This window comes from Heliangelus exortis, chromosome 6 (assembly GCF_036169615.1).
Source record: "Heliangelus exortis chromosome 6, bHelExo1.hap1, whole genome shotgun sequence".
NCBI classification, from domain to species: domain Eukaryota; kingdom Metazoa; phylum Chordata; class Aves; order Apodiformes; family Trochilidae; genus Heliangelus; species Heliangelus exortis.
Genome location: NC_092427.1, coordinates 15600581 through 15625831, shown reverse-complemented (window position 1 = coordinate 15625831; position 25251 = coordinate 15600581). Strand labels below are relative to the sequence as shown.

Below are 25251 nucleotides of genomic sequence, written 5' to 3'. Positions count from 1 at the left end.
TCTTTCCACTACAACTTAAGAAAAGCAAACTTCCTTTCAAACAAGTGTCCAAATGTCATTTGAATACAACACCAATTCAGAGGTAAACTGCATAACAAACACAAACGTGCAGCTCTCCCTATAACAATCCAGTCTTGGAAAGCAGGGGGAAAAAAAGCTTATTTTTAAAATCAATAACATGGCTATCTAATCTTATGACCATTGACTTCCAGTCTGGAGAGTACTACTCCTCTCTTTATAAGCCAATTGAAGATACTGTTTCTGCAATGTTCAGAAGAGATGTCACTAAACATGATTTTCCCACTGACAGCCTCTCCCTTCCCCTGCCTAGGCAGACTGAATCACACTCCACACAGTGCACAGCTGCCAGCTAACTGCTCATCCTCAACCCATTCTATTTCCAAACTTATATTCACCCCAAAGGATTATATACAAGAAGTATCCAATAATCATGAAGTTCCAACAAAATGTAGCATTGTCTCCTTAAGCATTTGCTTGATTTTCAAAGAGCAGGTTATCCTTAGATAGCCTGTCATCCATTTACAGTGTGATCTATTAAACATTTTGGGCTAAAGTTAGTGAAGTGTCATGCATATTCACACTTACCTGCAATCTAAACCAATCTAATCTCATTCCTCTGAAGTCAAATACCTCTCCATCTTCAACTGAACCAGGGAAAAATAGAGAATGTAAATCCTTGAGGAAAACAACTACAAATTCAGGTGCATTTTATCAGACCTTCTAAAAAACCTGTAAGTACTCAAGAACTACCTGGGTACAGAAGCTCCTACTTTAACCTAGAAATTTAAATCCATCAGAGCCACATAAATTAAAATATCTCAATGAAAACATGAGTAATATGCATTCTATACTAAAAGGGAGGATTACTTCCCAATAGTGTTCTTCAAATGCTCTATCTGTATAGATATTATCTAGAAAATGGACAGCAGAGACAAGTACCATAATGGAAGAGAAACAAGAGAACAAATTCAGTTTATACAAGTTATCTGCCTCCACTGATTGCATAAAGCAAAAAGAGATGAAGTTGTCCAGAAGAATCCACCATTCTCTTCCAATTTTCCCAAAATGATTTAAACTTACCTTGTTTTACGCTGAGTGAAGTCATTGTGTTTACAAAAGAGGACATGATGATTGATTCATCCTCTGGGCACACTGAAAGGTTCTAAAGCAAATGCAGTTGCCATTAGTATTTCAAACTTGGTTTATGAAACCATGTCAGTACCCATGCCCAATTTTTCAGCTACACTCTGTAATGTACAAAAATTTACACAAGGTAACTTAATCAATGGACAATTTCAAATAGTCCTGCTTAACAGCTTTCAGTGTTGGTTCATTGGTTGATGACAGATACCTAGAAAAGCTTGCTTCCAGGCCAACATCTGCTCAAATGAAACAACTTGCCAGTAAACATGCCCATGCATGTTCAGGCTATAGCCACTTATAAAATGGACATCATTTTTCTGACCTCTACAGTCACTTGGTCAGTCTACAAAAAAAAAAAAATCTGGCCATGGGAGGATAAAACAGAGCTCACATCAGCACTTTGCTTCTCACAAAATCCCAAACCCCCCGAGGTTTTTTGCTGACATTCATGTCAATGATTGATACCACCTCACAGATGGGCTATCAAGTTTCCAAATTTTACAAAATGCAATAGCTCACAAAAAAACGGTTTCAGCAGCTGGTAAGATCATATTTCTGTTAAATAATACAGATGTTTCTCATAATTTAAGCAATGACTACCACTTTAACCTACAGGCTGAAAAAATTATCACTCACTTTTCTAATCTTGTGCTTGGTACTCGTTAGAAATTCAAGTCTTTTTTTTCTCCTCATTTCAGTTTAATTGTCAGGATTATCCTATCTCAGCACAGAACACTTGTGCGTCTTGCACAGCATTTAGAAGTCATTCACTAAATCTAAAAAGTAATTTCCCATGAATTTATGACAGAAGTAAAAATTCTGTCCTTTCAAGAAAAACAATCTATTAGCATGTAAGTATATTGAGCTAGAAGCAAAAAAAAAAAAAAAGCCTCGAATATAGTTATTTTGGTATTGAAAGTAAGCTCAAGGATCCTATTACATTTACTTATTTAAACAGTGATACCAACTGGTGTTTAAGCTGTATAAATAGTTGGTTTAACAAACAGCAGAGTATATAAGTTCCAGCTTCTGGTAAATGATGTAATGCTTTATGTGTAAAATTGATTTTTGACCGCAAGAAACCAGGTCACTGGACAAACTTGTGAGGTTCGAGCAGCTGACCCAGTAACAAAATTTGGGCTCCATCTAGTGGTCACTAGGGAATAAAACCAAAACAGTTCAGAAAGCCCATCACTCCCTGTCAGGCTAAAGAACAAAACGCTTCTTTCTACAATGCTCCTGCAGTGGCAGTACTCGTTTCACTGTCTCTAAACTCAACATTGCTTAATAAAACTGAAGTATTCATATAACAACAGTACAACTCCATATCCCGAAACTGCACAGCAAGTTAATTGCTTTACTGCATAACGTTCAAAATCCAGAAACCAGGATGCATTTGATACATAAATTTTGGAGAAAAAGCCCTTTTTAAAGCTTGCTTTTGAGAACCCAAAACCACTGTCTTGGCATACCTGAACAAGCTCATTTAGGACCACTGCATCAAAGCCAGAGAGATACTGTACATAGTATCTCTGCATCACAGGTCCGTATTTTCGCACGTGAGCTCTGAGCTCCTCCATGTAGAATATCAGCTCAGCTATGTGCCTAGGCAAGAAGATGAAGAAAAGCTTACAAAAAAGAAAGCATCCAAAAAAATATCTAAAAAATTTCTACCAGTGGAATACTTATTTTTTGAAGAAGCACTTTTATAATGTTCGATGTGAAATAAAATTTCCCAAGAAGTAGTTACATCTGAGAAACACAAGTTTAATAATTGCTTTTCTGTTGGGATGGTTTGTTTCAGTTTGGTTGCTGACGGTTAAATACTTGCAGAGGTTGTTGGAGAGAGGCTGTGGAACTTCTAACCCTAGACCTCATTCAGGGAAGAACATCCAGGGTCTTCCTTTTCCTATTTTCACGTAGAAACAGCCTTGTGATTGTCACTTCTTGTTCAAATGCCCATGGTTGATACCCAGACTTTCAGTGCAATCTTGGGTTCAATCATCTTGAGAACAACTCAAAGATAACTAGTGCCCTTCTGCCAATCTGTATTCATAAATCAGTTAAACCTATTTCTCATTTATACCTTATATTCATGATAATACTAATGCTGTATTAGAGGAGTAAATCTTAGCTGATTAAGAATGTTGCTGGAATACAGGAGACATTCTACAAAACCTGGCAGTTTGCTCTCCCTCACGACTGATTTGTTCAGTGCAAATCACTAACACCAAAGACACATAACAAACCTTTTCTTTTGTCTCCTTGAAGGCAAAAAAGCTTGTGAAACTTTTATAAAACTATTTGTTATTTTATAAGCACATTTTCTAGAGAAAACAGATTTTCACCAATGTGCTTCAGTTGATGGGATTCCCTGGTAAACAATTTCTGAACAGTCCCAACCCTTCCATATGGCCATCGTTTTCCTTCAAATGCATTTCACCAGTGAAATTCTCACAAATATTTAAGGTATTGCACTAAAAATGGTTAACATACTTATCTATGAAATCATCTGCACTCTTCTTTGGCATATTATCTGCATGACGAAGAAGCCAAATGATTTCATCACGAGCAAAGGATAATGCCATAAATACAAAAAGTGCCTGGAAAAAAAAAAAAGTAGTTTGCAACCTTGTAGATCTATGCAACTGTTGGACACCTAGTGCACACTAGGTATCAACTCTCTAAAATCTTAAAAGCTAAGCAGGTTTTCTTTCCAAGTACGAGTTTTTCTTTCCCCAAAAACTGTTGTATCACTGAGACACAAAAAGTAAGATTGCATAAATGCAAAAGATAAGAGCTGTGATTACCTTGGGACCCAGCAGGCCTGGCTGATCAGACAGGACAGTAGCCAATTCTTTGAGTGCAGAACGTAAAAACTTGCGTCTCTCTCTATGCATTGAGCCCCTGCATCAAAAGAACAAACCCAATCATCATCCACTGTTCTAACCACAAATGTTTGGAAAAATCAAATATTCTAATTCCAAGCACAAGCAGCTCATACCAACTTCAAAAGTTCAGTACTTCAGAAGATACAGTTCAATGAAAATTGCACCCCTGTCACCAGTGATGTGTATTCCTGAACTATGACTAAATTAAAAACCCATGGTCTCTGCCCCAGGCTTTTATTTGTGACTTCACTAAAATATTTTTATTTAGCTTGCATTCACACTAGACAAAAACTGAAGAATATATAAACTAAATGCTTCAGTCTTGAAAATTTGAAAAATAATCTAAAAGTTGAGAAGTTAAATCAGTAATGGCATACCACTAAGCAAATCCAGAATTAAAAGATCATTGTGATCTCTTTGATCACACACAATTCATTCAGCATTCAACAAACCCCCTTTACATTTTCTTTATAACTTGCCTAAGAAAAACAACACTAAAATGTGTAGGAACACTCAGTAAGACACTTACGCATGTGAAACAGCAGCTTCTTTGCACTCTCTGATGTCATTAATACGCTTGTTGTAGCTGCAAGTAAAAAACAAATCAATATGGTAATAAGTATCAGTAGCACAATTTAAAAGAGCTGTAACCTGGTAAGAGCTGTGTTGCCACAGCAAGTGTGATAAAAAAAGGTCACAAAAGGCTTATTTTCAAAACTAAACTGTAAAAAAAAAAAAAAATAAAAATAAATCCTCTCTGCTGAAGTGGTCCTGGTATTAACTCCAAGACCTCAACTTTATTACTGCCTGAGTTTTCAAATGACACAGTGCAGAAACAGTGGCAGATAGTTGCAACTTTCCAAGAAGACTCTACAGTCATGACATCATTTCTCTTCCCTAGGCTAAGCTTTGTAGGCGAAATCATTGATTTTAACTTTTCATTTTAAAGACTGATTCACCATGCCTTTTCAGAACTGAGATAAGAAAAAAGGCATGATGGTTGTGAAATCAGACTCCCAGAGCTTATGCATTAAAGGAACAGTCAAGATACTAAGCAAAAATGTTTGTGTACTGACTATCCTGAAGCAGAACTTTGATGAAGTAAAAGTAACGTTTTCATAATAGTTCTTTGTTAAATTAGACTTTTTAACAGAAATCCTGAAAGGAGAAAAGGAGAACAACACCTTACCCTCGTATGTTTACAAACAGGTCTTCTGCAGCTTTGTGAATGTGGAAAACTTCATCTCGAAACAGAGCCAAGCAAGAGCTGCTTTGAAGTGCAAGTTTCCAAAGGTTCAAAGCTGTAGCATCACTATTTAGGATTCCATGGCACAAAATAAATCCAACTTCAAAAGTTCACATTGGTGTATGTCACCAACCAGGTGCACAAAGTAAGAACAGTGAGAGTATTATGCATTTTATCTTAAATACTTCTAGTAATTCACTCATTAACTGTTTCATAAACAACATTGTGTTATATATGTGTACAAAAATACCCCATGCTGGTTCTAGTGGATGTATTTTTGTAATATTTTTCTAACATGGATTACTTACTGCTGACACTACTCAGCTATTTTCATCAGAATGACTAAAATTTTAATCAAAGTCCAGAATAAACTGAAGAGAAGCTCCATTCCATCATATGCTAAATTCTGACTTCACTGCATGTAGAAGTACAATATATACAAATAAGATTTAATCAAGTTCTCTAGAATCTAATTTGAACAGCTTTTGTAACAGCACAGAAAAGCAAAGAGTCTTCTCAGTGTGAATTAATTTTTTCAGTACAACCATGAGCTGTTTCAGAATTTTTTACTCACAAATAATCCATTTTTCCATTGCATCTAGAGAGAGGTATTCACATGGCATCTGTTGAAAAAAGAGTAATTTCTAGCAGACCAACTACATAAAAGAAAATACATTTTATAAGAAGTCTTTTTTTTAGAAAAAGTGACAAATAAAAGCCTTAAACTGCTCCTGAAAACTAACAGGACATTGTTCCATCCCTCTAGCAATAGAGGGTGTGAGCATTAAATGAACTGTCATACCCTTCTATACTTTGAACAAAACAGCCAACAAATTCTGACAAATGTTTACCTTCAACAAACATTTTGTTTAAAAAACATTCAAGACCTAAAAGCTTTTGAGGTATACTAATGAAAAACTGGCAGCTGTTAACAAGTGAATTTTTTCAGAAAGGTGACCATTTGTATTAGAACTCAAGGAGCAAATGAAAATACTACAAATTTACAAGAAAGTATACGTTCTGATTTTCAGTCTGTTGGTCCACAAACATCTGAGACAGTACATAGGACTCCTTCCTTCTACACTGCAGAAGTTAACATTGCTTTCCTTCCTCTTTTATCAAATACTGAAAATGAAGCTAACCAACAGAAATTTTAATTAATGTCCAAAAACAGCTTCCCTGCACTAAAGCTGAAGCTCCACCACCTAATCTATTTACTTCTCTAGTTAACAGCCACATAAAGGTAGTTAAATAGAAAACAAAAGTTTCCTATGTTGTTTTACAGACAACCTTGCTTAACTCTATCAGATAATGCAAATCAAAAGGCCATACTGTGTCAGACTGTGCAGGATTAAGCATTGTACTGGGGGCACTGATGAGGCTCAGTAGTTGTGCATTTCTCCACTGGTCAGCTGAAAGGTTTCTTCTAGGATAAACCATCTGGAGTGAAATCAGAGCATCTGAAAGGGACTGAAAAGGAGACCAGTGATTAGTCTGAGGATGTCCTCAAGGCCCTGTCTTGAGTAAGTATCCAAGTACTTCACTACTTGTTGCAAACTGTGCACTGACACTGCAACACTCTAAGCAGAAGAGACACTAAACACTATTTTGTTAGTAGTGATTTTTACTCAGCATTATTACTACCAACAATCAAAACTTTTTAACTGAACTAGTTCTGAAATTAAACTTGACCCATTGCATCTAGGTTATTTCACATATGAAAGGCTATTCCAGACTAAAAGAGGGATGAAGAGAAGGGGGAGGTTTTGATTTATTTTTTTGTTTTTAAATTATGACTTGCAAACTCTGAAGTTCAGAATTACATGGACATGAAAAAAATCAGTAGGGGACAGTAAACCTGTCTTATACAACTGGTAGTTGTTCATTATTTATTCAAGCATCCTAATTATAGTGCTATTCCCTCCTCTGACACTTTATTATGCTAGCAAATCATAATTATTTTGAGCAGACACAGTCTCCAGGAGCATCTTCATAGCAGATGAAGTTGATCTGAGTAAGTCCTGTCCCACACCTTGTCCTTGTCTTTTGCATCAATACTGGTGCTTGTGAAAGTCCTCAGGGAGCCAATTCCAAGCTTTATGTGAGCAAAGAAGGTCACTCAGGAAAAAAAAACAACCAACCAGCCAAAACCACCAAAGCCAAACCCAAAGCAAACAAAACACAAACCAAACAAACAAATGAAAAAAAAAAAAAACCTGAACAAAAAAACCCACTACGAGCCCACAAAAATTCATCTGCTGAAGATAATCTAAAGGACTAAGCAGCTGTCAGGTTTACTGCCCAGCAGTAAAATGAGGGAAGGACAATTTAAGTGTATAGTTCATGAGAGTGTAAACTCAGTATTTGTCTCTACAGCCTGAAGGGATCTCTGACCCTAATTTATACCTCTAGCACAGAATAAGCAGAAGAGCAAAAATCAGATTGAAAGATGGCTTTACAGAACATTTCAAGGAAAAGGACTAGTCTGCTATTAAATACAAAAGCATAAACAAAAATAGTACTGAAAAGTGAAGCATATTTGCTAAAATGCATACAAGATAGGATTAATTGCAAATAAGATCCTTAGCTAAATAAGTCTTAACAAGACAGGAATCATCCAGAAGAAAGTACAGCAAAAATAAGATTATGAATTATTTAGAGAAATGGGAACTGTTTCACTTCAGAGCACTTCAAAAAGTAGCTGAGATACTTTTGGTGACTATAGTCAAAAGTTTAAGGAAATTAAGAAAAATCTCAATAGGACTAGAGAAGGAAAACACAACCAGTTCAGATCAGGGGAAAAAAAATCCCCGACCTTAAAAACTCCAGGCAATAACTTAGTATTGCTAGGCAATAAATTTGCAAGCACCTAAAAACTAACACCTCTATAAATAAGTCTGTACCAATCAAACAAATCCAGTTTCTTTGGGCAGAGGAGCAAGCTTAGTGAACAAACAAGAAGTGATTAACAGGAATACATTTGCTTTGGTGAGGCTCCTTTCATCAGACGAAAACACAGCCTAGATAAAGCATCACCCCAGTTTAACCCAGTGTAAGAATAAAAGCTTAAGAACATCTGTACAGAAAAGGCTAAAGTAATTGGATTCAGGGTATACAATGTCAGTTTTTCAGTAAAGGAGATCTCATCAAAGAGGCAGTGATGGTCTCCAGCATCCCCAGTTTAAGGATAATCAAAAAAACCACCCCACCTGTCAGGTTACAAACTTGAAAAACACATACACCTAGCATGGTAAAACTGGAAAAAAATTGTTTCATAGAAACATTAGGAATCATCATAATTTCAAGTGAAAAATCAAAACACAGATACAACTATTCTCAGATGATCCACAATTAATTTTTAATCAATTCTAATCCTTAGTGAATTATATGTAACCTTACCAATGGACCTTAGAATTCCTGTATTTCTATAGGCTGTTACTGAATAGGCATCAATATCCAAACCCAGAAATGCATTATAAAAAATCTGCAAAAGTTACACCTAATGGCTTTTGACAAAAGGAACTGTGCATGTACATTTATCCCTGCCTCTCTCAACCAAGGTTACTGTATTCCTATGAAAAGTAGTTACATACTTTACTGTGAGGTACAAATTCTTCCATCATCTTCTTCAAAGGATTTTCATAATCCACAATCATCTGGCCAAGGCGTGGATATTCTCTGTCACTAAAAGCAACAACAAACAATTCACTCAGGTGTAGTTATTGTTGTTATTATTGTTAGCACAGTTCTTACACAACAGGTTTTACCTTGCTCCATGTGTCATTTCATGGGCATAGTTATACAATCCAATGATAGCCTTCCTTTCTTCAATTCGAGACAGCAATATCATTAGAGTTGTGTAGGTTATAATCAGATCTAGGTAGTTCTTTGTTAAATCGAAATTTACAGTCTAGAGAAAAAAAAACAAATTATCATTCTAAAACTGTCAGAAAAAAAGCAGTAAAATATTTTCCTCACCTTTCCACTAATTTTCTTGATTTTTTTAGATAGAATGGCCTGTCTTGAAAAAAGTTTTTGTTCTGATTGCACAGAGACTTTGTACAATCTTCATTTGTTCACTCAAATCCCCAAAGCTGTTTGTACTCATGAAAGCAAGCAGGCACAGATATCTTTTCAGGCTTCAGTGTCAGCTGAGAGAAAGAAAAATTTTTCTGGGCTACTACTCGTCAGACAGAAAGTGCCTTGGTCTATGAATTTTGAGTAAGACTCTTAAATGTAAGAAACTACCACACATGCTTCTGTCCTGCTAAGATAGGATATCCTACCCAGGTAGGATATATACCTGATACATACCCACAGGATATATACCTGTTTCCCTTTCATAGTATGAAACAGTCACTCAGCATTTAGAATGACTAAAACTAGTAGTGTGATGTTATGAACATTAGAAAAGAAAGCAGAAACCAAAAAAAAAAAAAAAAAGGTCTTGAAGGTTTTTTTGGTGTTGGTGGTTTTGGTTTTTTTTGAAATGTAACACTTCTAGCTACTTCTGTACTTGCTTTAGCCAACACCAGAGGTGATGACACTAAACCTCAAAGAATAAAGTTGTACCTACCATAAAGGACAAATTACAGAAAGATTGTTGTGTCTGGTGAAAGATAAGGAGTGTTACTGGTTGATGTGGACACACTGAAAATATGAAATTGTCTCTTGATCCAGCATTTTTTCTACGCTTTTAAAAATATATCAAAGCTACTCTCAATTAACAGATTTTTTTTTTCCCCAAACTTTGCTACCTTCAATAAACAGAAACCCTGTTTCCTCTTAATTTACAATGTGAACTACGCCTGGTCTGATAGCCGTAAATTTCAGCTTAGTGCCTAAGTCCTGATAAACTGGCAAGACAGGTAATAAACTTAGCAAGATAACAAGGACTGAGGAACTTCTGTAAATCAAAGGGGAAGTTCCCAAAATGACAAGCCTCTACCAGTAACTAATGGAAAGACAGAACCCTTTTTGCACTATAAAAACCTCAAAGAGAAAAGGAGAAGATCTGTCTCTCCTCCCCCTGGCCCCTTCTCTCTTTTCTCCACACTTCTGCTCCAGCTACGACCACCCAACCACAACAGCAAAGAGCTGGGATCAGCAGCCAAGCAGGAAGGATCCAGCCCCGCCGCATTCCCCCCAAGCCAGAGACCAGAGACTCCCCATGACTCAACGCCCTGAAGCATCAAGGGACAGGGACAAAACTTGATTCCTCCCTTGTTTTTTAACAACTCTCTCCCCAGTGACTAATTTATGTAAAAATCTCTTCTCTTGCAAACTAGTTTTTCTTTTAAAGATGGTGTAATTTTATCTTTTCTCTGAAATAAATCTTTGTAATTTGCTTAAATCATAAAGCCTGTTATTTTTTGTAAATTTGTGTGATGTTTATGAGTGGCGGCTGATTTTTCCTCATGATCAAAATATAAAACAATAGGGGCATTTGAGGGAAATATCTGAGCCTGCTCGTAGTCTGGCACCCGAAGTAAAAAACTAACTCCTAAAGAAATTTAAATTTTAAAATTTGAATTACTTTTAAAACAAAAAAAACCCAAAATTAATTCTAAGGCTGGTTTTGCCAGTACTAGTGGGGCTCGAGACCAGACCTATTCCCTCTATAAGGAGCATGAATTTCATGGATATGCTCCTGATTGTCCCTGCTGGGAGCAGGACCAGCTTTGGATCTAACCAAAATATAAAACAATAGTTACCAACTCTAACACTGGTGTCCACAAGCAGCTTATTTAAAATGGTCTAGTTTCTGACTTCAAGCTACTTATAAAGACCTGAAGATTATGGTATTTTTATTTCACTTGTATTTATTACTAGAGATATCATGTTTCTTGGGCTAACAAGTCCTTCTAATTATCCACAAAGGATTCTGATTAAAAACATTTTCAAGTGGCATTTGGAAGTTAGAAACCAAAAACTTACAATATCAAAGAAGACTTGGCAAACATCAATGGTGTTCAGCAGCTCACAAACATGGTCCTTAAAAAACAAAAGAATTAATTTAGTTTATAGAAAATCTAAGTAAATCACTTTACTATGCCTAGTGATGGAGACTATTTTTTTTTTTTTTTTTTTAAGAACAGAGCTATCAGTTAAATTATTTCATTACAGTGTTATTTTCTAAATAAAAAGAGAAACCTCCTGCAACAGAACAACTGACGTATTTGCAATACCTTACCTTAAATTCCATAACATCAACAAAAGTGAAGTAGTATAATGCCAGGTTCTTCAGAATCTCTGATTTTTCTTTCTGGAGCTGAGCAAGCTGTTGCTAAAAGAGAAACAAACATACACATTGTTCTTAAAAGATCTTTGAGAAGTCTGCTGAAAAACACTGCCTGCGAAGCGCAGAGTAAGCCCACCAGGCTATGCAAGAAGCCTTAACATGGTATTTTTAAGCCTGAGGTTCTGTGTCCCAAATGCACACAGAGTTCTCAGAACAGACCATTTTAATAGCTGCCAACTAAACTTCGAAGAAAAAAGTCAAATTAGTACACATTAGTACCAAAGTCATATTGCTTAGCTCTGCTAGAGATGAAAATGTGGAGTTAGGAAACGAGTGTTACCATATGTATAATTAGCCAAAGCAGAACAATACATGAGCACAAATCAGTATGACAAAAAAACGACATTACTGGAGGTGGGACAAAAGAAGGTGGCAGGTTACAAACTTTACTATAGAAAAACATTATGCTTTTAAATTCTGAACTTACCAAAAAGAATATCCAGGCAAAGCCACGTTAAGCATGCAAAATAAAATGTAGATACAAACATAAAATACAGTAACGGTTCTTTGACCAATTCCATATAAACACAATAATACATTCAAACAAAAGCAACAAAATAAAGAAACAAAAAAGAAGCAAAACACTAGCATTAGACACCGGTGGATAAAATGGAAGAGGCAAATGTGAATACAAAGGCATAAAACAGTTCAAATGGATTTAATTATTTTTTTTAAACAAGCAATGAATTATCATTCAATTCCCATACTTTACAAAATTTTCTGGAGGAACTAGACAGTTCACTTAAGCAATTAGAATTTTAAAAAAACAAAAAAAACCCCAGCTGGTACTGAACAGTCAGTGTGTTTATGTATGTATTACAGTCTCTCAGCACTGCAAGAATACAACTATTTAACTTGTAATATCCAGCTACTAATTAAGTCTCTTCCCTGATATGTGAAATGAAATGAGTTAAAGCAATCACAATACCAAGCATGAAATAGTGCCCTCCAGAAAGATACAAGATTCTAAATTAAAGACTGATTAAGTTAAATAGAATTTTCTTCTCAGCAAGAGCAATCAATTGTAAGAAAGATTAAACAAACTGCTTCAAGTTGGTAGCTTACTTTCCTGTGAGAGGTTAGAACTGAGTATGCTTCTTCAGCTCCCTCTCTTTAGAAAACTGTGCTCTGCATTCTCAGTCTTCTGTAAAGCACTGAAATTCATCTAAATTAAAAAAAGACTGTCTGGACCACTACTGAACCACTATATCATACATAAGGTAATTTCTGCTCCTTTCCTCTGAATTTTTTGAAGGAATTACAATTTTTAGAAGCCTGGATCTGTCCGTAAGAGTTCCATTACAGTCAAGGAAGAGAGGCATAGAGTTAAGAGCGAATTGGAATGGCTATATAATAAAACACTTCTGCCTATGCTTAAACCAAAGCAAAAGCTTTACACTTAAAGGTTTGAATTTGAAATCCAGCACTAAATAGTATTTTTCCTTTCCTGTAGTCATCAGCTGGTATTTAAACAAAAAAGGGGTGCAAAGTAGATGTGTTTATTCTATAACTTCTTCTGACTACCTCATGCACTAGGAAATAGGTTATTTCCATTTAAACTGCTGCTCTACAAAGTCTGTTTTCAAATAGAAGTCCTATGAATCGTATTTTGATCCTCAGCATGAATTTGGTGCTACCTTGCCCAGCGTGTACCATTATCTTTAACTGCCTTGTGTTCAGAGGAGGAACCAGTCTGGAGCTCCTGCAGGTCCACAGAGCTCCAGCAAGCCTTTGGGCCACCTTGCATCTCTACTGGGGACATCCCCAGAGAAAAGGGCACTTTGTACTTTCAGGGTCACTTCCTCAGTCAACAGTTGTTACAAGAGGAACATTCATCACCTATGATGCTTGTGTTTAATCTTCATCCTGACCCTGTTGTTTAAACCATTTATTGTGAGGGATTTGATTTTCAAACACCAAGGAGATGAATAGGGTTTGTTTGTATGCAGCTCACACAAGCTTGTATTGGGTGAAATTAAGGACCTGCCTTGTGATTTTTCAAGAGCAGACCACATGCTACCACTCAGAAATAGGAATAGTTCTAGTGCAGAAAGATGACAAAAACATAACTCACAACTTGACATATGCTGTACCAACTTTTTCCTACTGTAATCCTGACTCATACTAACCTGGGTGCAACACTAAGGGAGACTATCAGAACCACAGGCTGCTGTGAACAACACCTGTGATTCGTATAACAACAATCATCTGAGTGTCTCCTTCTGGAAGACACCAACTTTAAAGCCACAATTTGAGGTACAAAACATGAAGTGGAGAGATGGGCAAAAAAGGGAGACAGTGTTTGGAACTATGCCTGCAATAGAAATATAATCTTTATGTAATTCTGTGAAGCTGTGCATTAAATAAGAGAGTATAAGGAGGTATTCACTACACTGAACCAAGAACTAAGCAAGTGTTGCTGTGCACTGTTAACAAATTACCTGTATTCCCAGAAATATTTACACTGAAATGATGCTGAAGCTTTCGCACAGAGTTAACGTGATCATTCTTGGAGCTCCGAGTATTGAGGGTGTAAGCAAATTGTTATTTAAAACATTAGTATCAAAGCAATGCATCAGCTCTAATCACTGTTAAATCAGTAGTACAGACCACTCAATTTGTAGAACAGCTTACAGCGTGTGGGGTCTTGGATGTTTATTTGCATTTTTAACTCTCAGTAGTGTGGGTGTAGCTCTTTCCACACCCACTGCAACAGAATTTTCCATTACTAGTTTCAGAACAGCTGATAAGAAATAGAGGGTGCAGTATCTGGTTCTTTTATTTGGTTACAGGCTTTTTTCCTTAGCCTGCAATTCCATCTATGAGCAAACATTCCTTTTTCCAATTGTCAACAGAAGTTTAAAAATAGGACAAGGTGAAGGAACAAGTTTTAAGCATCACTAGCATCAGAAGATTATTTTTACTATATCTTACCATATCTTGATGCTTGGTTAGACAGAAGTGTTTTACTATTTCTTAAAGAATCCGAAGCACTATAAACAAGGACGTTTTTAGTTTTAAGGCCTATGAAAATGTGTACAAACTTCAGCACAATATAGCAAGATTTAAAAAAGCTTTATTCTGTGTATTAACAAGATACCACATCTCCAATCATATTTGAATCTTATTTATAAATCAGAATTTAAAATCAAACATCTTGTCTACAAGAGAAGGAACCTATCTCTACCAATTTGTCGTCTGCCTTTCCTCCTTCATAATAAGCCCCCAAAATCTTTGCAAAACCGATCATGTACACAGAGACAGTAAATTACAAGAAAAGCATTAAGAGAAATGAAAAACAGAGACGAAAAACAGAAATGAAAAACAGAGAAATGAGGCAGCCTCATTTAAAGTTTACATAAACACAATGGCTCAGATACAAAAAAAGTAATGACACAGATGTAGGCTTACTAACAGTGTGAAAAAAAACGAATTTAATACAAAGGCACAGGGAGAATAAGAGACACCTAAAAGAAGCCTGTTCAGAGATTTTTATGTGTAGAAAACCAAAGGATAACTGCAGTTCTGGAACTATCTTACTGTATTTGACTGGTAGCAGTAGTAGATGAATAAATTTCTTATTTTACCATCTATGAAGACAGTATGGTCATTAAATGTTTTCTGCAAACTGACATCATAGATATTACAATGTCTTCAGAGAAAACACCACCAACTTCATCTTGCTAGCTGGAGTATAAGAAAAAAAAGTTCTGGGAATGGGGGTCACTGTCTGGGGATAATCACTGTCAATATTCTTACTCTCATCTATTATGCTCACAATACTTGCCATCTGTAGAGTCTTTAGATGAGTATTTTAAAAAAATCAATTCATGTGAATAAAGTACCATGTCTACAAAATCCAGAGCAAAATGGTGGGGAGAGAGAGGAGGATCTGACCAGATGAAGAAAATTAGTTTTAAATTCAGTTAACTAAATGCAGAGCAATGGGCATGTCCTTCATTTCATTATTTCCAATCGAAATCAGCCTCTGAAGTGCCCTGCTGCATTTAAAAAAATGTAATAGATTATTTTAACATGTTTGCTAACTCACATTTCTACTGCAAGATCTATTTTGTTTGTTTTCAAGTTTCCAGCATTAATTTTACTCTTTTGAAAAGGAAATAGCCACCCCTGACCCTTTGCAACTGCTGGTGTGCCCACAGTGACCATATTATTAGTAATGGCAGACAATGGGAACAATACTTTTAAATCCTTTAAAAATCTCTTCTGTCAGTCATAAACAGTTTCCCCATTCTCTCACTTTCTTTTACATAAATTCACACAGCAATTCCTAATTTAGGCTCATTACATACTACCGTATCATATAAGCTTTAGCCACAGGTCTTGACATCTCCAAGGCAACTGTTTATGGAATATAAGTCTCATATGTGCTATTCTATAGATTAAAATGTTTGACATATGTCTCTAGCCTCCCACATACTTACATTTATGTCATGAAATCATAAAAAAACTATTAACTTAAACTGCATGAAAACTCTTTCTGAAATGCCAACACTGCTTAACTAAAATACTGCTTAAGTATTAATTAGGTTTTTCCTCTTTACTTTTAGTGGCCAAGCTCTTAGGTTGCCAATCATCAAGTCAAGAGTGAATTTCATCCAGTTTTACTGGATGAAAAGAAGAGGTTCAGTATTACAAACATGCACTCCTTTGCAGATGTTTGGTTTTCCTTGGCAAGGGGCTCTCATGGACTGATTTGTGGACTTGAATTTTTTGAAGTAGTACAGTGTACTAGAATGATTTTCTAAAAATAGTGATAAAAATTAAATTGGTTTTGAATGCTTTCCCATCTCAAATTCACACACCATCGAGGGCTAGAGGCAGGAATATAAACATCACTGCTGACACCACTTTTAATTTTAAAAAAAAGGTAACTTACATGGTGTCATTTCTATTTGGTGACACATATTAGAGATGTCAAGATTTCACATTTTCTTTTGGAGTCACTACGTTCACTTCAAGTGACAGGCTGAAAATTTTTATATACTACTCTCTGATTACATTATAGCATAAGTAATTTCAAACTCCAAATTCAGTCTTACACAGGCAAGAACTGAAAACATCAGACTGCAAGCAACACCAGAGCAGTAGGTATGGCTGTATCAGAGCAAGGCATTGGCAGAGAAATTTCCATTCTGAATGATTTTTAGTGAAAGTATAGATAAAATTTTAGTAACTGGTGGTATTTTACTCAGAAATAAACTTAGTACATCCTATTCTCAAGCATAAGAAATCTGAAATGCTTATACAAAGCTGAATGCAAAGCTAAAGAGAGTAAGCAGTTACCACTGCCTGGCAACACTCATGCAGGGGGATCCACTGTTTACTGAACTACTGCCTGGGTGAGTTTTGCAAAACCAATCTCATTTGCAGTCCCTTTAGCACTGGAATTTCCCTGAGCAATGGTGAGCAGAGCTGTACAGGCAGCCGTGCAAGGGAAGCATGGCATCCTCTTACCTGGAAAAGATTTTAGTCCTCATGGGCAGGAATCCAGTCAGTTTTGTGGTGGAATGCAGGGAGCTGGGTTTTTATTGCTTAAGTAAGCAATAAGGTGTGTGAGAAATCAAGTTTTTCAGACAAGAGTTCTAGATCTCCAGAAAGGTGGGGATAATATTTAAGTTTGCTGAATTTAGGGACTTCTGTCACTTTGCTTAAGTTAATCTTAAGAAATGACGTGTCAGAGGTGTTAAGTTACCCCTGCTGTCTCCCCAGAAATTTTTCAGAGACAAAAAATTACCAATATGAGGCCAACATGGCTGAGACCCCAAATTTCTAAATTATCTTCACTTTGCAAATTACAATATTAAAAGCTTCATTAGGAACAAACAAACAAATGGACATTTTCCTTCTGGCACGGCACCTCTTTGCAGGGGCTGAAAGGAGTACTTCAAAAAGCAAATTATTATTCAATTTAGCCAAGTGTTTTGAAAAGACTTATTATTGGAAGTATCAATCACAAATTAAAAAATCAAGATAAAGTGCCTATTTCAATAATTTTTCTATAAAAGAAACCATTTAATAAAAGTATACATTCATGTCTTCTGATAAGCTTTGGCCAAGGAGTTCCAGCCACTCTGTGCCCTCAGTACTTCTCCCACAACAAAGTAATTTGCTGTGCAACTCACTATGAAGCACAGCTATAAAAGACACAGTAAGCAAACCAAAGATACTTGGATGTAAAAGGTGAAGAAAAAGTAAATAGAACATGAAATAATCCATTATCTACAGAGCCTAACAGAGGCAGGATGGACATGCTCATCCTGCTTGTATTCTGCTCTCATACCATCTAATTTCCAGTCCCTGCTGATATAATACAGCCAAAAATGATGACTATTTAATCAGGGAAAGTAACAATCCCTCCCTCACCCAAAACACTATCTTCCAAGACACTGAGTGTGTAGTCAATACCAAACAATGAAATTGGTATGAACAACACAGGGAAGAGAGATATTAAAAGATTAATATTAGTGGTATGTGGAAAAAGTAACTACACTAACTACACACTTACAAACTTTTGAGTAATGCTCCATCATTCTGCTTTCTGCCAAGCAATGACTAAGCCTCAATTTCTCCAGCAGATACATAAAAACATGGGAAGCTTTTCTACAGGGAAATTGATGAGAAGCAAGTTGAGAACAAGAAAAACATATGCTCAAGAAAGAAGGCAGATATTCTCACTACTTCCCATATATGGCCTTCTTGGAAGCAGAAAGGAGGGCAGCTCCATCATACACAGACACTGAACTTTACCAGGGCAGGCAGTAAGTTTTTCAGACCCCATCTATCATCTACAGAAGACCTACATCTTTCTCTGCATCCCATTTCCCCATCATGAACTATTTTATTCTGGCTTCATAGGGGCATGAAATGTTAGCATTAAATGAGAAAAAGAGTAATTTTTAGGTCCCCCTACAGTTTTTTGCAGTTTAGTATATTATCTTTTGATTTCTCTGTGGCAAGAACCTTGCCTGTATACCTTACAAGAGGATGACATCTAAAAATCCTTCAGAAAAAATCAGGCTGCTTCTGCATCCAATACTTTGCAACTTTTCCTATGAAGCTAAAGGAAATTAGGTAAACATAAATGCCATCTTGAGGCAATCCTTGCACAATCAGATCACTGACCTGACCAAGACTGTTGGCGCTATTAAGCTTTTTAGAAGGCTTCTCCAATTTGAAGGCTTAAATGAAAAGATTTAGTCAATTGAAAATACAAATAGTAATGTTTCCCAAACACAGAAAATAAATATTTATTATTATAACTTCCTATTCAAACAGGACTTTAAATTCTAACATTCTAAAATGCTTGTTTCTCACTCAGTCAATCCTTCAGATTTTTTTCATTTGCAGAGAGAGATTCCCTCCTTTGCAGTTGTTTCATAGGCTAGTATACAATACTACATTGCTGGCCAACATCATTAACAGTTGATTTAAGAGCTCAGTCTTCAAACTGCACATTTTCAAGGCTATTTGGCTCATGATGGTGATTGGAGAAGAAAAGGCAAGCCTAAAAGATCACAGGGACTGCCCTCAGGTGACAAGAGAGAGTTATGAACTGATGAGGTTCAGAGTTATCTGTAATTGATCCTTTGGAGGATGAACTATTCCACTGATGAACTACTCCAGGAATTTCATTTTTGTTTGAATTGCTCATAAACTTTCACTTTTGTTGCAAGATTGAAAATGCAGTGATTGTCAGTAATCACTCTTTTCTGACTCAGCACAACAAACAGTGAAGGAGGAACAAAACCTGGAGCTGTTTTTTGTGAATAATGCTGTAAAAGCTACTAACAGCAAACCTAACAGAATCACTTGTTTCAAAAGACTAAAAACACAGGTTTTCAAGATAAGGCACTGCAGCAGACACTACCAGTATTCTTAGAAAAAAATGTTATCTACCTCTTAAACAAAACACTGTAAATTATGGCACCTGAGAAAAACAAACTAGCATCTAAGAATAGGTTAAAAAAAATTGTAAAAATTCAAAAAAGCAGGCACCATTGCTTCTTTCCCCAATGCAGTCTTGTTTAGCAACATCACCTGCTGGCACGTCAACAGGCATTACCAACTGTACAGATGCATAATACTAAGCTATGGCAACCACTGGAGTGGAGTATAAAAGAAATCCAAAATGCCTCCTGAAAGGCTGTTCTGGAATTGTTACTGCAAGGAGGAAGCACAAGTTATGATTTCTCAACTATTTCTTCTGCATACTTTATAATATTTGATTAATTGATGTGTCCTTGTTCCAATAAGCTCCTTTGCCCTTTTAAATCTCTGATCACTGGTTTCCCTACTGAAGGAACTCACTGGTGTGCCCTCCTAACATATGGTGAGCTGGATGTTAGCCAGGGGGAGGAGGGATACGAAGAAGCAGCAAGGAGGAGGACATCTTCCTGATGCTTAGGACTTTTTGAAGCTCAAGTTTAGAAACAAAAATTTCCTACATCAAACTAGAACTTTCTCTGCACATGACTTTTGTCTCATTAGTGGGTAAAGGTTTCTTTTGGCTGATACAGGAAAACATCTGTACGTAACTACAGCAAGCAAACCGCCATCAGCTCTGACCACAGAGAAGGAAACCCCAGCTGCCTACTGCCAGAACTCAAAATCTCTTCTTTAAACTGTGCTCACACACAAAAAAGGAAGGCTTTTGATAACTGTGTTTAATAAACACAGGTCTGGCTGGCTCTGGATAAATAAACACAAGGAAATAACAGAACATAATGAGCCTGTCCTATTTTAGAAACTGTGATTGTCAAAATACATCAAGTTCGGTTTGATCTCTTTCCACAAATTCCACAGTACCAAATCATTAAATTTCCATCATTAGTTGAGCTCCAAATTCACAGTCAACAACCAGAAGACACAGAGCACACTTACAACTGCATTAAACAAATTATATGAACACAATTTTTTAGTTGTGTATCTCCCACAGAAGTTGAGAGAATATAGTATCATTGACCTAATGTGGTTTGAAAGATTTACTGTCTTTCTGTAATTTTGATAAATAATTTACCATATTTTTTACTAACACAACCAAATTCAATACAAAGATGAGCAATAATACACAGTACAAAGTACATATAAATTTTGAAGTGAGAAAGCATTGTTATAGTTTCCTCCATAAGGGAAAGTTTTCCTGATTGTTATTTTTCTTTGCTATTATTGCAGACATTACACAGAAATTCTAGATAGCATTGTACAAGAAACTAATTATTTCCACCACCATTCTGCAGAAACCTGAATGCTTAAAGCAAACCTAAAACTCATGCAAGTAACTGCATGCAGGGACCATGCAAACCCAACACCTACCTCGGCTTTCCATTTTTGGATAGGAATACAAGCAGATAGAGCAAAAATCTTTCCCTTGACTTTCAAATCAGAACAGAGAAACAAGTGTATATCACTGCCCAAAAGCCTACCTGTAATTTAATAATCCTTATGATCTCTGAACACCTACAAAGTTATATTCAGAGGGGTGAAAAATAATTTTCTACTGCAAATCAATTCACTACATCTGAAGAGAAAACAATCCCATTTTCCTACTTTTGTACTGCACAAGGTTTCTCCTTACATACTAAAGGATTCTTTATTGCCACAGGGACAGACCCAATAGGTAAGGGCACCTGTAAGGTCCTAGCAGCTGTAAAGTACAAACACACGGTGCTTTCTACTGATTTGCTGGTCAGGTCTCATTACAAATAGTTACCTAACTTCCATCTTCTGCAATCAGCCTGTCACCAAGAATTTCTGCCACTGAAGTAAGGCATGATTTTTTCAAAGACTACTTTCCATTGGCAGTTCTTCGAAACAGAGAGTTGACAAAAAGAAAACCAGGAAGTCTCCTTCCCCAAACAAAACCAATCCAGAATTAGGGTATAATACTCTCTTTGGGCTCAGTTGTTACTAAAGTATCTTCTCAGACTTTCAGACAACAACCATATACATTCCAACTGCAACTGTCAGCATCGGATGCTTTCTAAGAACACATAATACCTCAAAGACTTAAGCAACAAGTGCCAAAGTATATTGAAAAAAAAAATTATGCAGCCATTTAGTTACTTACATTGTTGTTGCGTGTTTCTACTGCTGGGAACTTCCTGACTATGAATTTGACAGCAGATTCCAGGTTTTTGTCAATTAGGTAGGATGGTTTGGCTTTGGGGTCACCGCATGCCTATAAAAAAATACAATAAAAATGAAGTAAAAGCACAATCATCTATGTAAAGGTAAGTGAGAGTTGCAAATCTGAAGACAAACTAGAAAGATTCGTTTTTTCTTTGTTTTTTAGTGAGCAGGTGATAAAATGAAAGGCAAAGTGCAGGGATTGTCACAGCTGAAATATGCAATGGGAAACAGTACAGAGATGCTCTTCTACTGAAAAAGATGCATGGAGGTATCAAAGCAGTTAGTGCAGAACAGCAGTGAGGGGAAAAAACTCAATCCTAAAAGAAGGAGGGGAAAAAAAAAAGGGTTTTCTTTTAATGCTATTCCTGGTTTGAGGTAGTGTTGTATTCATCTGGAGTTAACAAACTGTTAGAAAATTCCATCATGTCATCATCTGTGGAGGACAGTGCTGGGCACATTAAATGATTAATCTATCCTTTGTGAAACAAAACTAAAAGCCATACCACCGGTCTGCGTTTAATTTTTCTTTAAACTGTTAATTGCAAGACAATTTTCCATCCCACAATAAAATCACCAATACTTGCCTAAAGTAACGTACTTCCTTAGATTAAGAACTCGAGTTTTGCTCGTTTTCTTTACTCCTATAGTAGGATAGGCTGTGCTTTAAAAGCAGCAAGCAAGAAATTTCATTAAACTTTGATTTGAACATAAGTCACAGCTAAGTGCTCAGTCTCTTAAATAACTTACAGGCACAATCAGAACAGCTGCTGTGGACAAAAACAAAGCACCTACTTTTGCCAGCTACAGTGCATGCTGTCAGACACACTACTTCCTTCTCAACTACTCTGACTAGCAAGCCATGCTAGCTTGGAAAAACATACCAGAAGCAGAGTTACTTACGTAACAGAAATCTGCGCTCAAATCGCATTTTCTCTCAAATATTCATTTATGGTTCTCATAGGGATTTTCACAGGAGTTTTGTGTCTCATGCAAAACTAAATTACATGCTAGGCATTTCTATGCAACACAGTGAACTCAAATGGCAGCTCATTTAAAAACTTTTCCACATTGATTTCTATGACCAAGTTGCAGACTGTAGAGACAAGTCATGAAGTATGAGACCGATTCTGAAAGCGGGCAAGCGGGCAAAGGGAAGGTGAAAAGCTTTGCAAACCTTCCAAACTTGTCCTTGCTGGGAAAGCAGTGTAATAAAAAGAGAGAAAAATTACATATAAACAAATTACTCTTAAATTCCAAAATATGTTACATTTAAGTGAACTAATACACTATTACCTACATCTAAGAGAACATTACAACCATCTGTTACTCTAGGCAACATACTTTCTACTGGATGATGATTACACTAATACTTACAAACAACTTTACATGTAATTATTAGAATTTTACTATTGTACAAAGTGCTGCTTATATGCTGAAACATGTAATTTCTAATAGTATTTCCAAATTAAGATCAGGTAGGGAAAGAAAAAAAAAAGAGTTAAAGATCACATGCAACTACAGGGGAAAAAAAGGAGAGAAACTCAGTGAAGTTTTACATACCTGAAAAAGAAACGGTAGCCAAGAAAAAAAAAAAAGAATCATTATTTTAAGTTCCTAAAACCTACCAGAAGTACATGACCATCGTGTTAAATGCTAATGTACTACTCTAATACCAAAGCTCTCACATTTCTTAGTTTTTCCACAAAAATACTGTATATTATTAAAATGTCACATCTCTAATATGCTAAGAATTTATAATGAAAATCAATTCAGCAACCCCCACAGTATCAATTAGATATTAAATAGTTGCTTCAATATTCTTACAACAGCAAACAACGTGGCACAGAAGATCTCTTCTGTACACTCTTTAAAGTCTTTACACAATTTCAAAAGTAAGAATTCTACCATAAATTGGAATAAAGAAGTAATCAACATGCACATCAAATTTACAAAATTTTAACTAACTAGATGCCATGGGTCTGTCAGAAGCTGTGCCAGATTATTCTTCGTTTCTGTCCTTGCCACACAGTATATAGCTTTCTCTCTTAAATTACAAGTAAAGAGAATGGCTTAAAGGTCAATGTGTATTTGTGGCCTGTTAAAATCCAATGTGATTGCTCTTAGAGAGGAGGCAGATCTGCCATCATTGACTTCCCAATGTTTTCAGTCTGAATTGCAACTTTACTTCCACATGTACTTGTTTTTCCTAACAACAGCTGTTTTTCCTCCTGTAAATAAGCTAACATGTTTACTAAAAATTATGTTCTACCCAAGCCCTTACTCACAGATCACTCACACAGAAACAGATGTCTGAAAACACTGACATGCCCATCCTCATGTGGCTTCAGGAACTCAGTTCCCAGATATGATGAGCATTACTCTCAGTCTAACCAGCAGTACCCTCAATATAGCTGAACATGCATGAGAGCTTTGCTCCTTTCCATTGATGGTTTGCTAAAATCCCACTTGAAGCAACTCCAACTCTTCCTCCTAATAAACTACACTAGATGGATCCACAAGTAAGAAAGAAAATTGCTGCAAGACATAAAAGGTTAAAGGTATCCATCATATATGTCAAAATTCCAGCTTCCAAAAAGCTGTGTGAGTCCACATCCGTGGACTGAACAGAAAGAAGACAACAAGCACCACTGAACAAGTGAGTCCATGCCTCTTCCCTCCCTCTCCCATATCCACAGCAGCTCACTTCCCTTCTAGGAACAGATATTTCTTGATCACTAACTGTTGCATCCATGCAGTTTTCACCCCTCCTGTTACATGCATTCAGCACCACAAGTAAAGCAGTGTACAAAAGCTAAATCTCTCCTAAGCTATGAAGCTCCAGCTCAGTACGATTTACTCTAGAAAGCATAAAGGAATGAAAATACAAACCCCAATCCCAACACTTCTGCACACATGTCACAGTCTCTTAAGGCACATAAGCACAATTTATCACTGTAGAAATAACAAAGACATAGAGGGCAATGGTCTCAGAATATAGATAAGAAAGGTAATTTTTCCTTTTAACTGTAAACACCACCCTTTGTCAGTACTGTGGCAGACAGGAGCATTGTGCTACAACATACAAAACCCACGTTGCCATATACAGCTCTCCAGAATTTAAATACACTTATGACAACTAACCAAATGCAGCAGCCCTTTGTCAATACACCAGACATCACTTTTTCCTCTAAGTGGGGTGCAGTAACTTCCTCTCTCCTCTCCCTCTCCTCTCTTCTTTCCTTACCTTGCCTTTCCTCTCCTCTCCCTTCCCTTCCCCTTTTCTTTTCCTTTTCCTTTCCCTCCCCCTCTTATTTAACTTCAAAAAGTTCATACTAGTGCAGGATTCACAGAATACAACTGTAAGCTATGGGACTCCAGCTGCTTCAGCCCCGAGAATCTCCCAGCAGTCATCTCTAAATTCCTTTGTACATGACTGAACAGCTGTCAAGCAGTTATGCTGAAAAAGATGACGCAAAGCTACTGCTGAAGACTAAGTA

The 25251-nt window shown here is 36.5% G+C and overlaps 1 protein-coding gene across 4 annotated transcripts in view; it reads right to left on the bottom strand.

Moving 5' to 3' along the window:
- NCKAP1 (NCK associated protein 1) overlaps positions 1 to 25251 on the bottom strand; it is a 61440-nt gene that overhangs the window by 26052 nt on the left and 10137 nt on the right. The window contains exons 2-16 of one of the 4 annotated variants that reach the window (XM_071746799.1): positions 22929 to 22946; positions 21693 to 21803; positions 11495 to 11587; positions 11239 to 11295; positions 9069 to 9211; positions 8895 to 8985; positions 6634 to 6771; positions 5876 to 5924; positions 5245 to 5401; positions 4585 to 4641; positions 3975 to 4071; positions 3661 to 3767; positions 2637 to 2769; positions 1102 to 1183; positions 607 to 665 (exon numbers count right to left, since the gene is read on the bottom strand). In XM_071746799.1, the coding sequence (XP_071602900.1) occupies positions 607 to 665; positions 1102 to 1183; positions 2637 to 2769; positions 3661 to 3767; positions 3975 to 4071; positions 4585 to 4641; positions 5245 to 5401; positions 5876 to 5924; positions 6634 to 6771; positions 8895 to 8985; positions 9069 to 9211; positions 11239 to 11295; positions 11495 to 11587; positions 21693 to 21803; positions 22929 to 22946 (1392 nt within the window). The remainder of the gene's footprint in view (positions 1 to 606; positions 666 to 1101; positions 1184 to 2636; positions 2770 to 3660; positions 3768 to 3974; positions 4072 to 4584; positions 4642 to 5244; positions 5402 to 5875; positions 5925 to 6633; positions 6772 to 8894; positions 8986 to 9068; positions 9212 to 11238; positions 11296 to 11494; positions 11588 to 21692; positions 21804 to 22928; positions 22947 to 25251) is intronic. The other 3 variants (XM_071746801.1, XM_071746803.1, XM_071746802.1) reach the window with 3 other exon arrangements.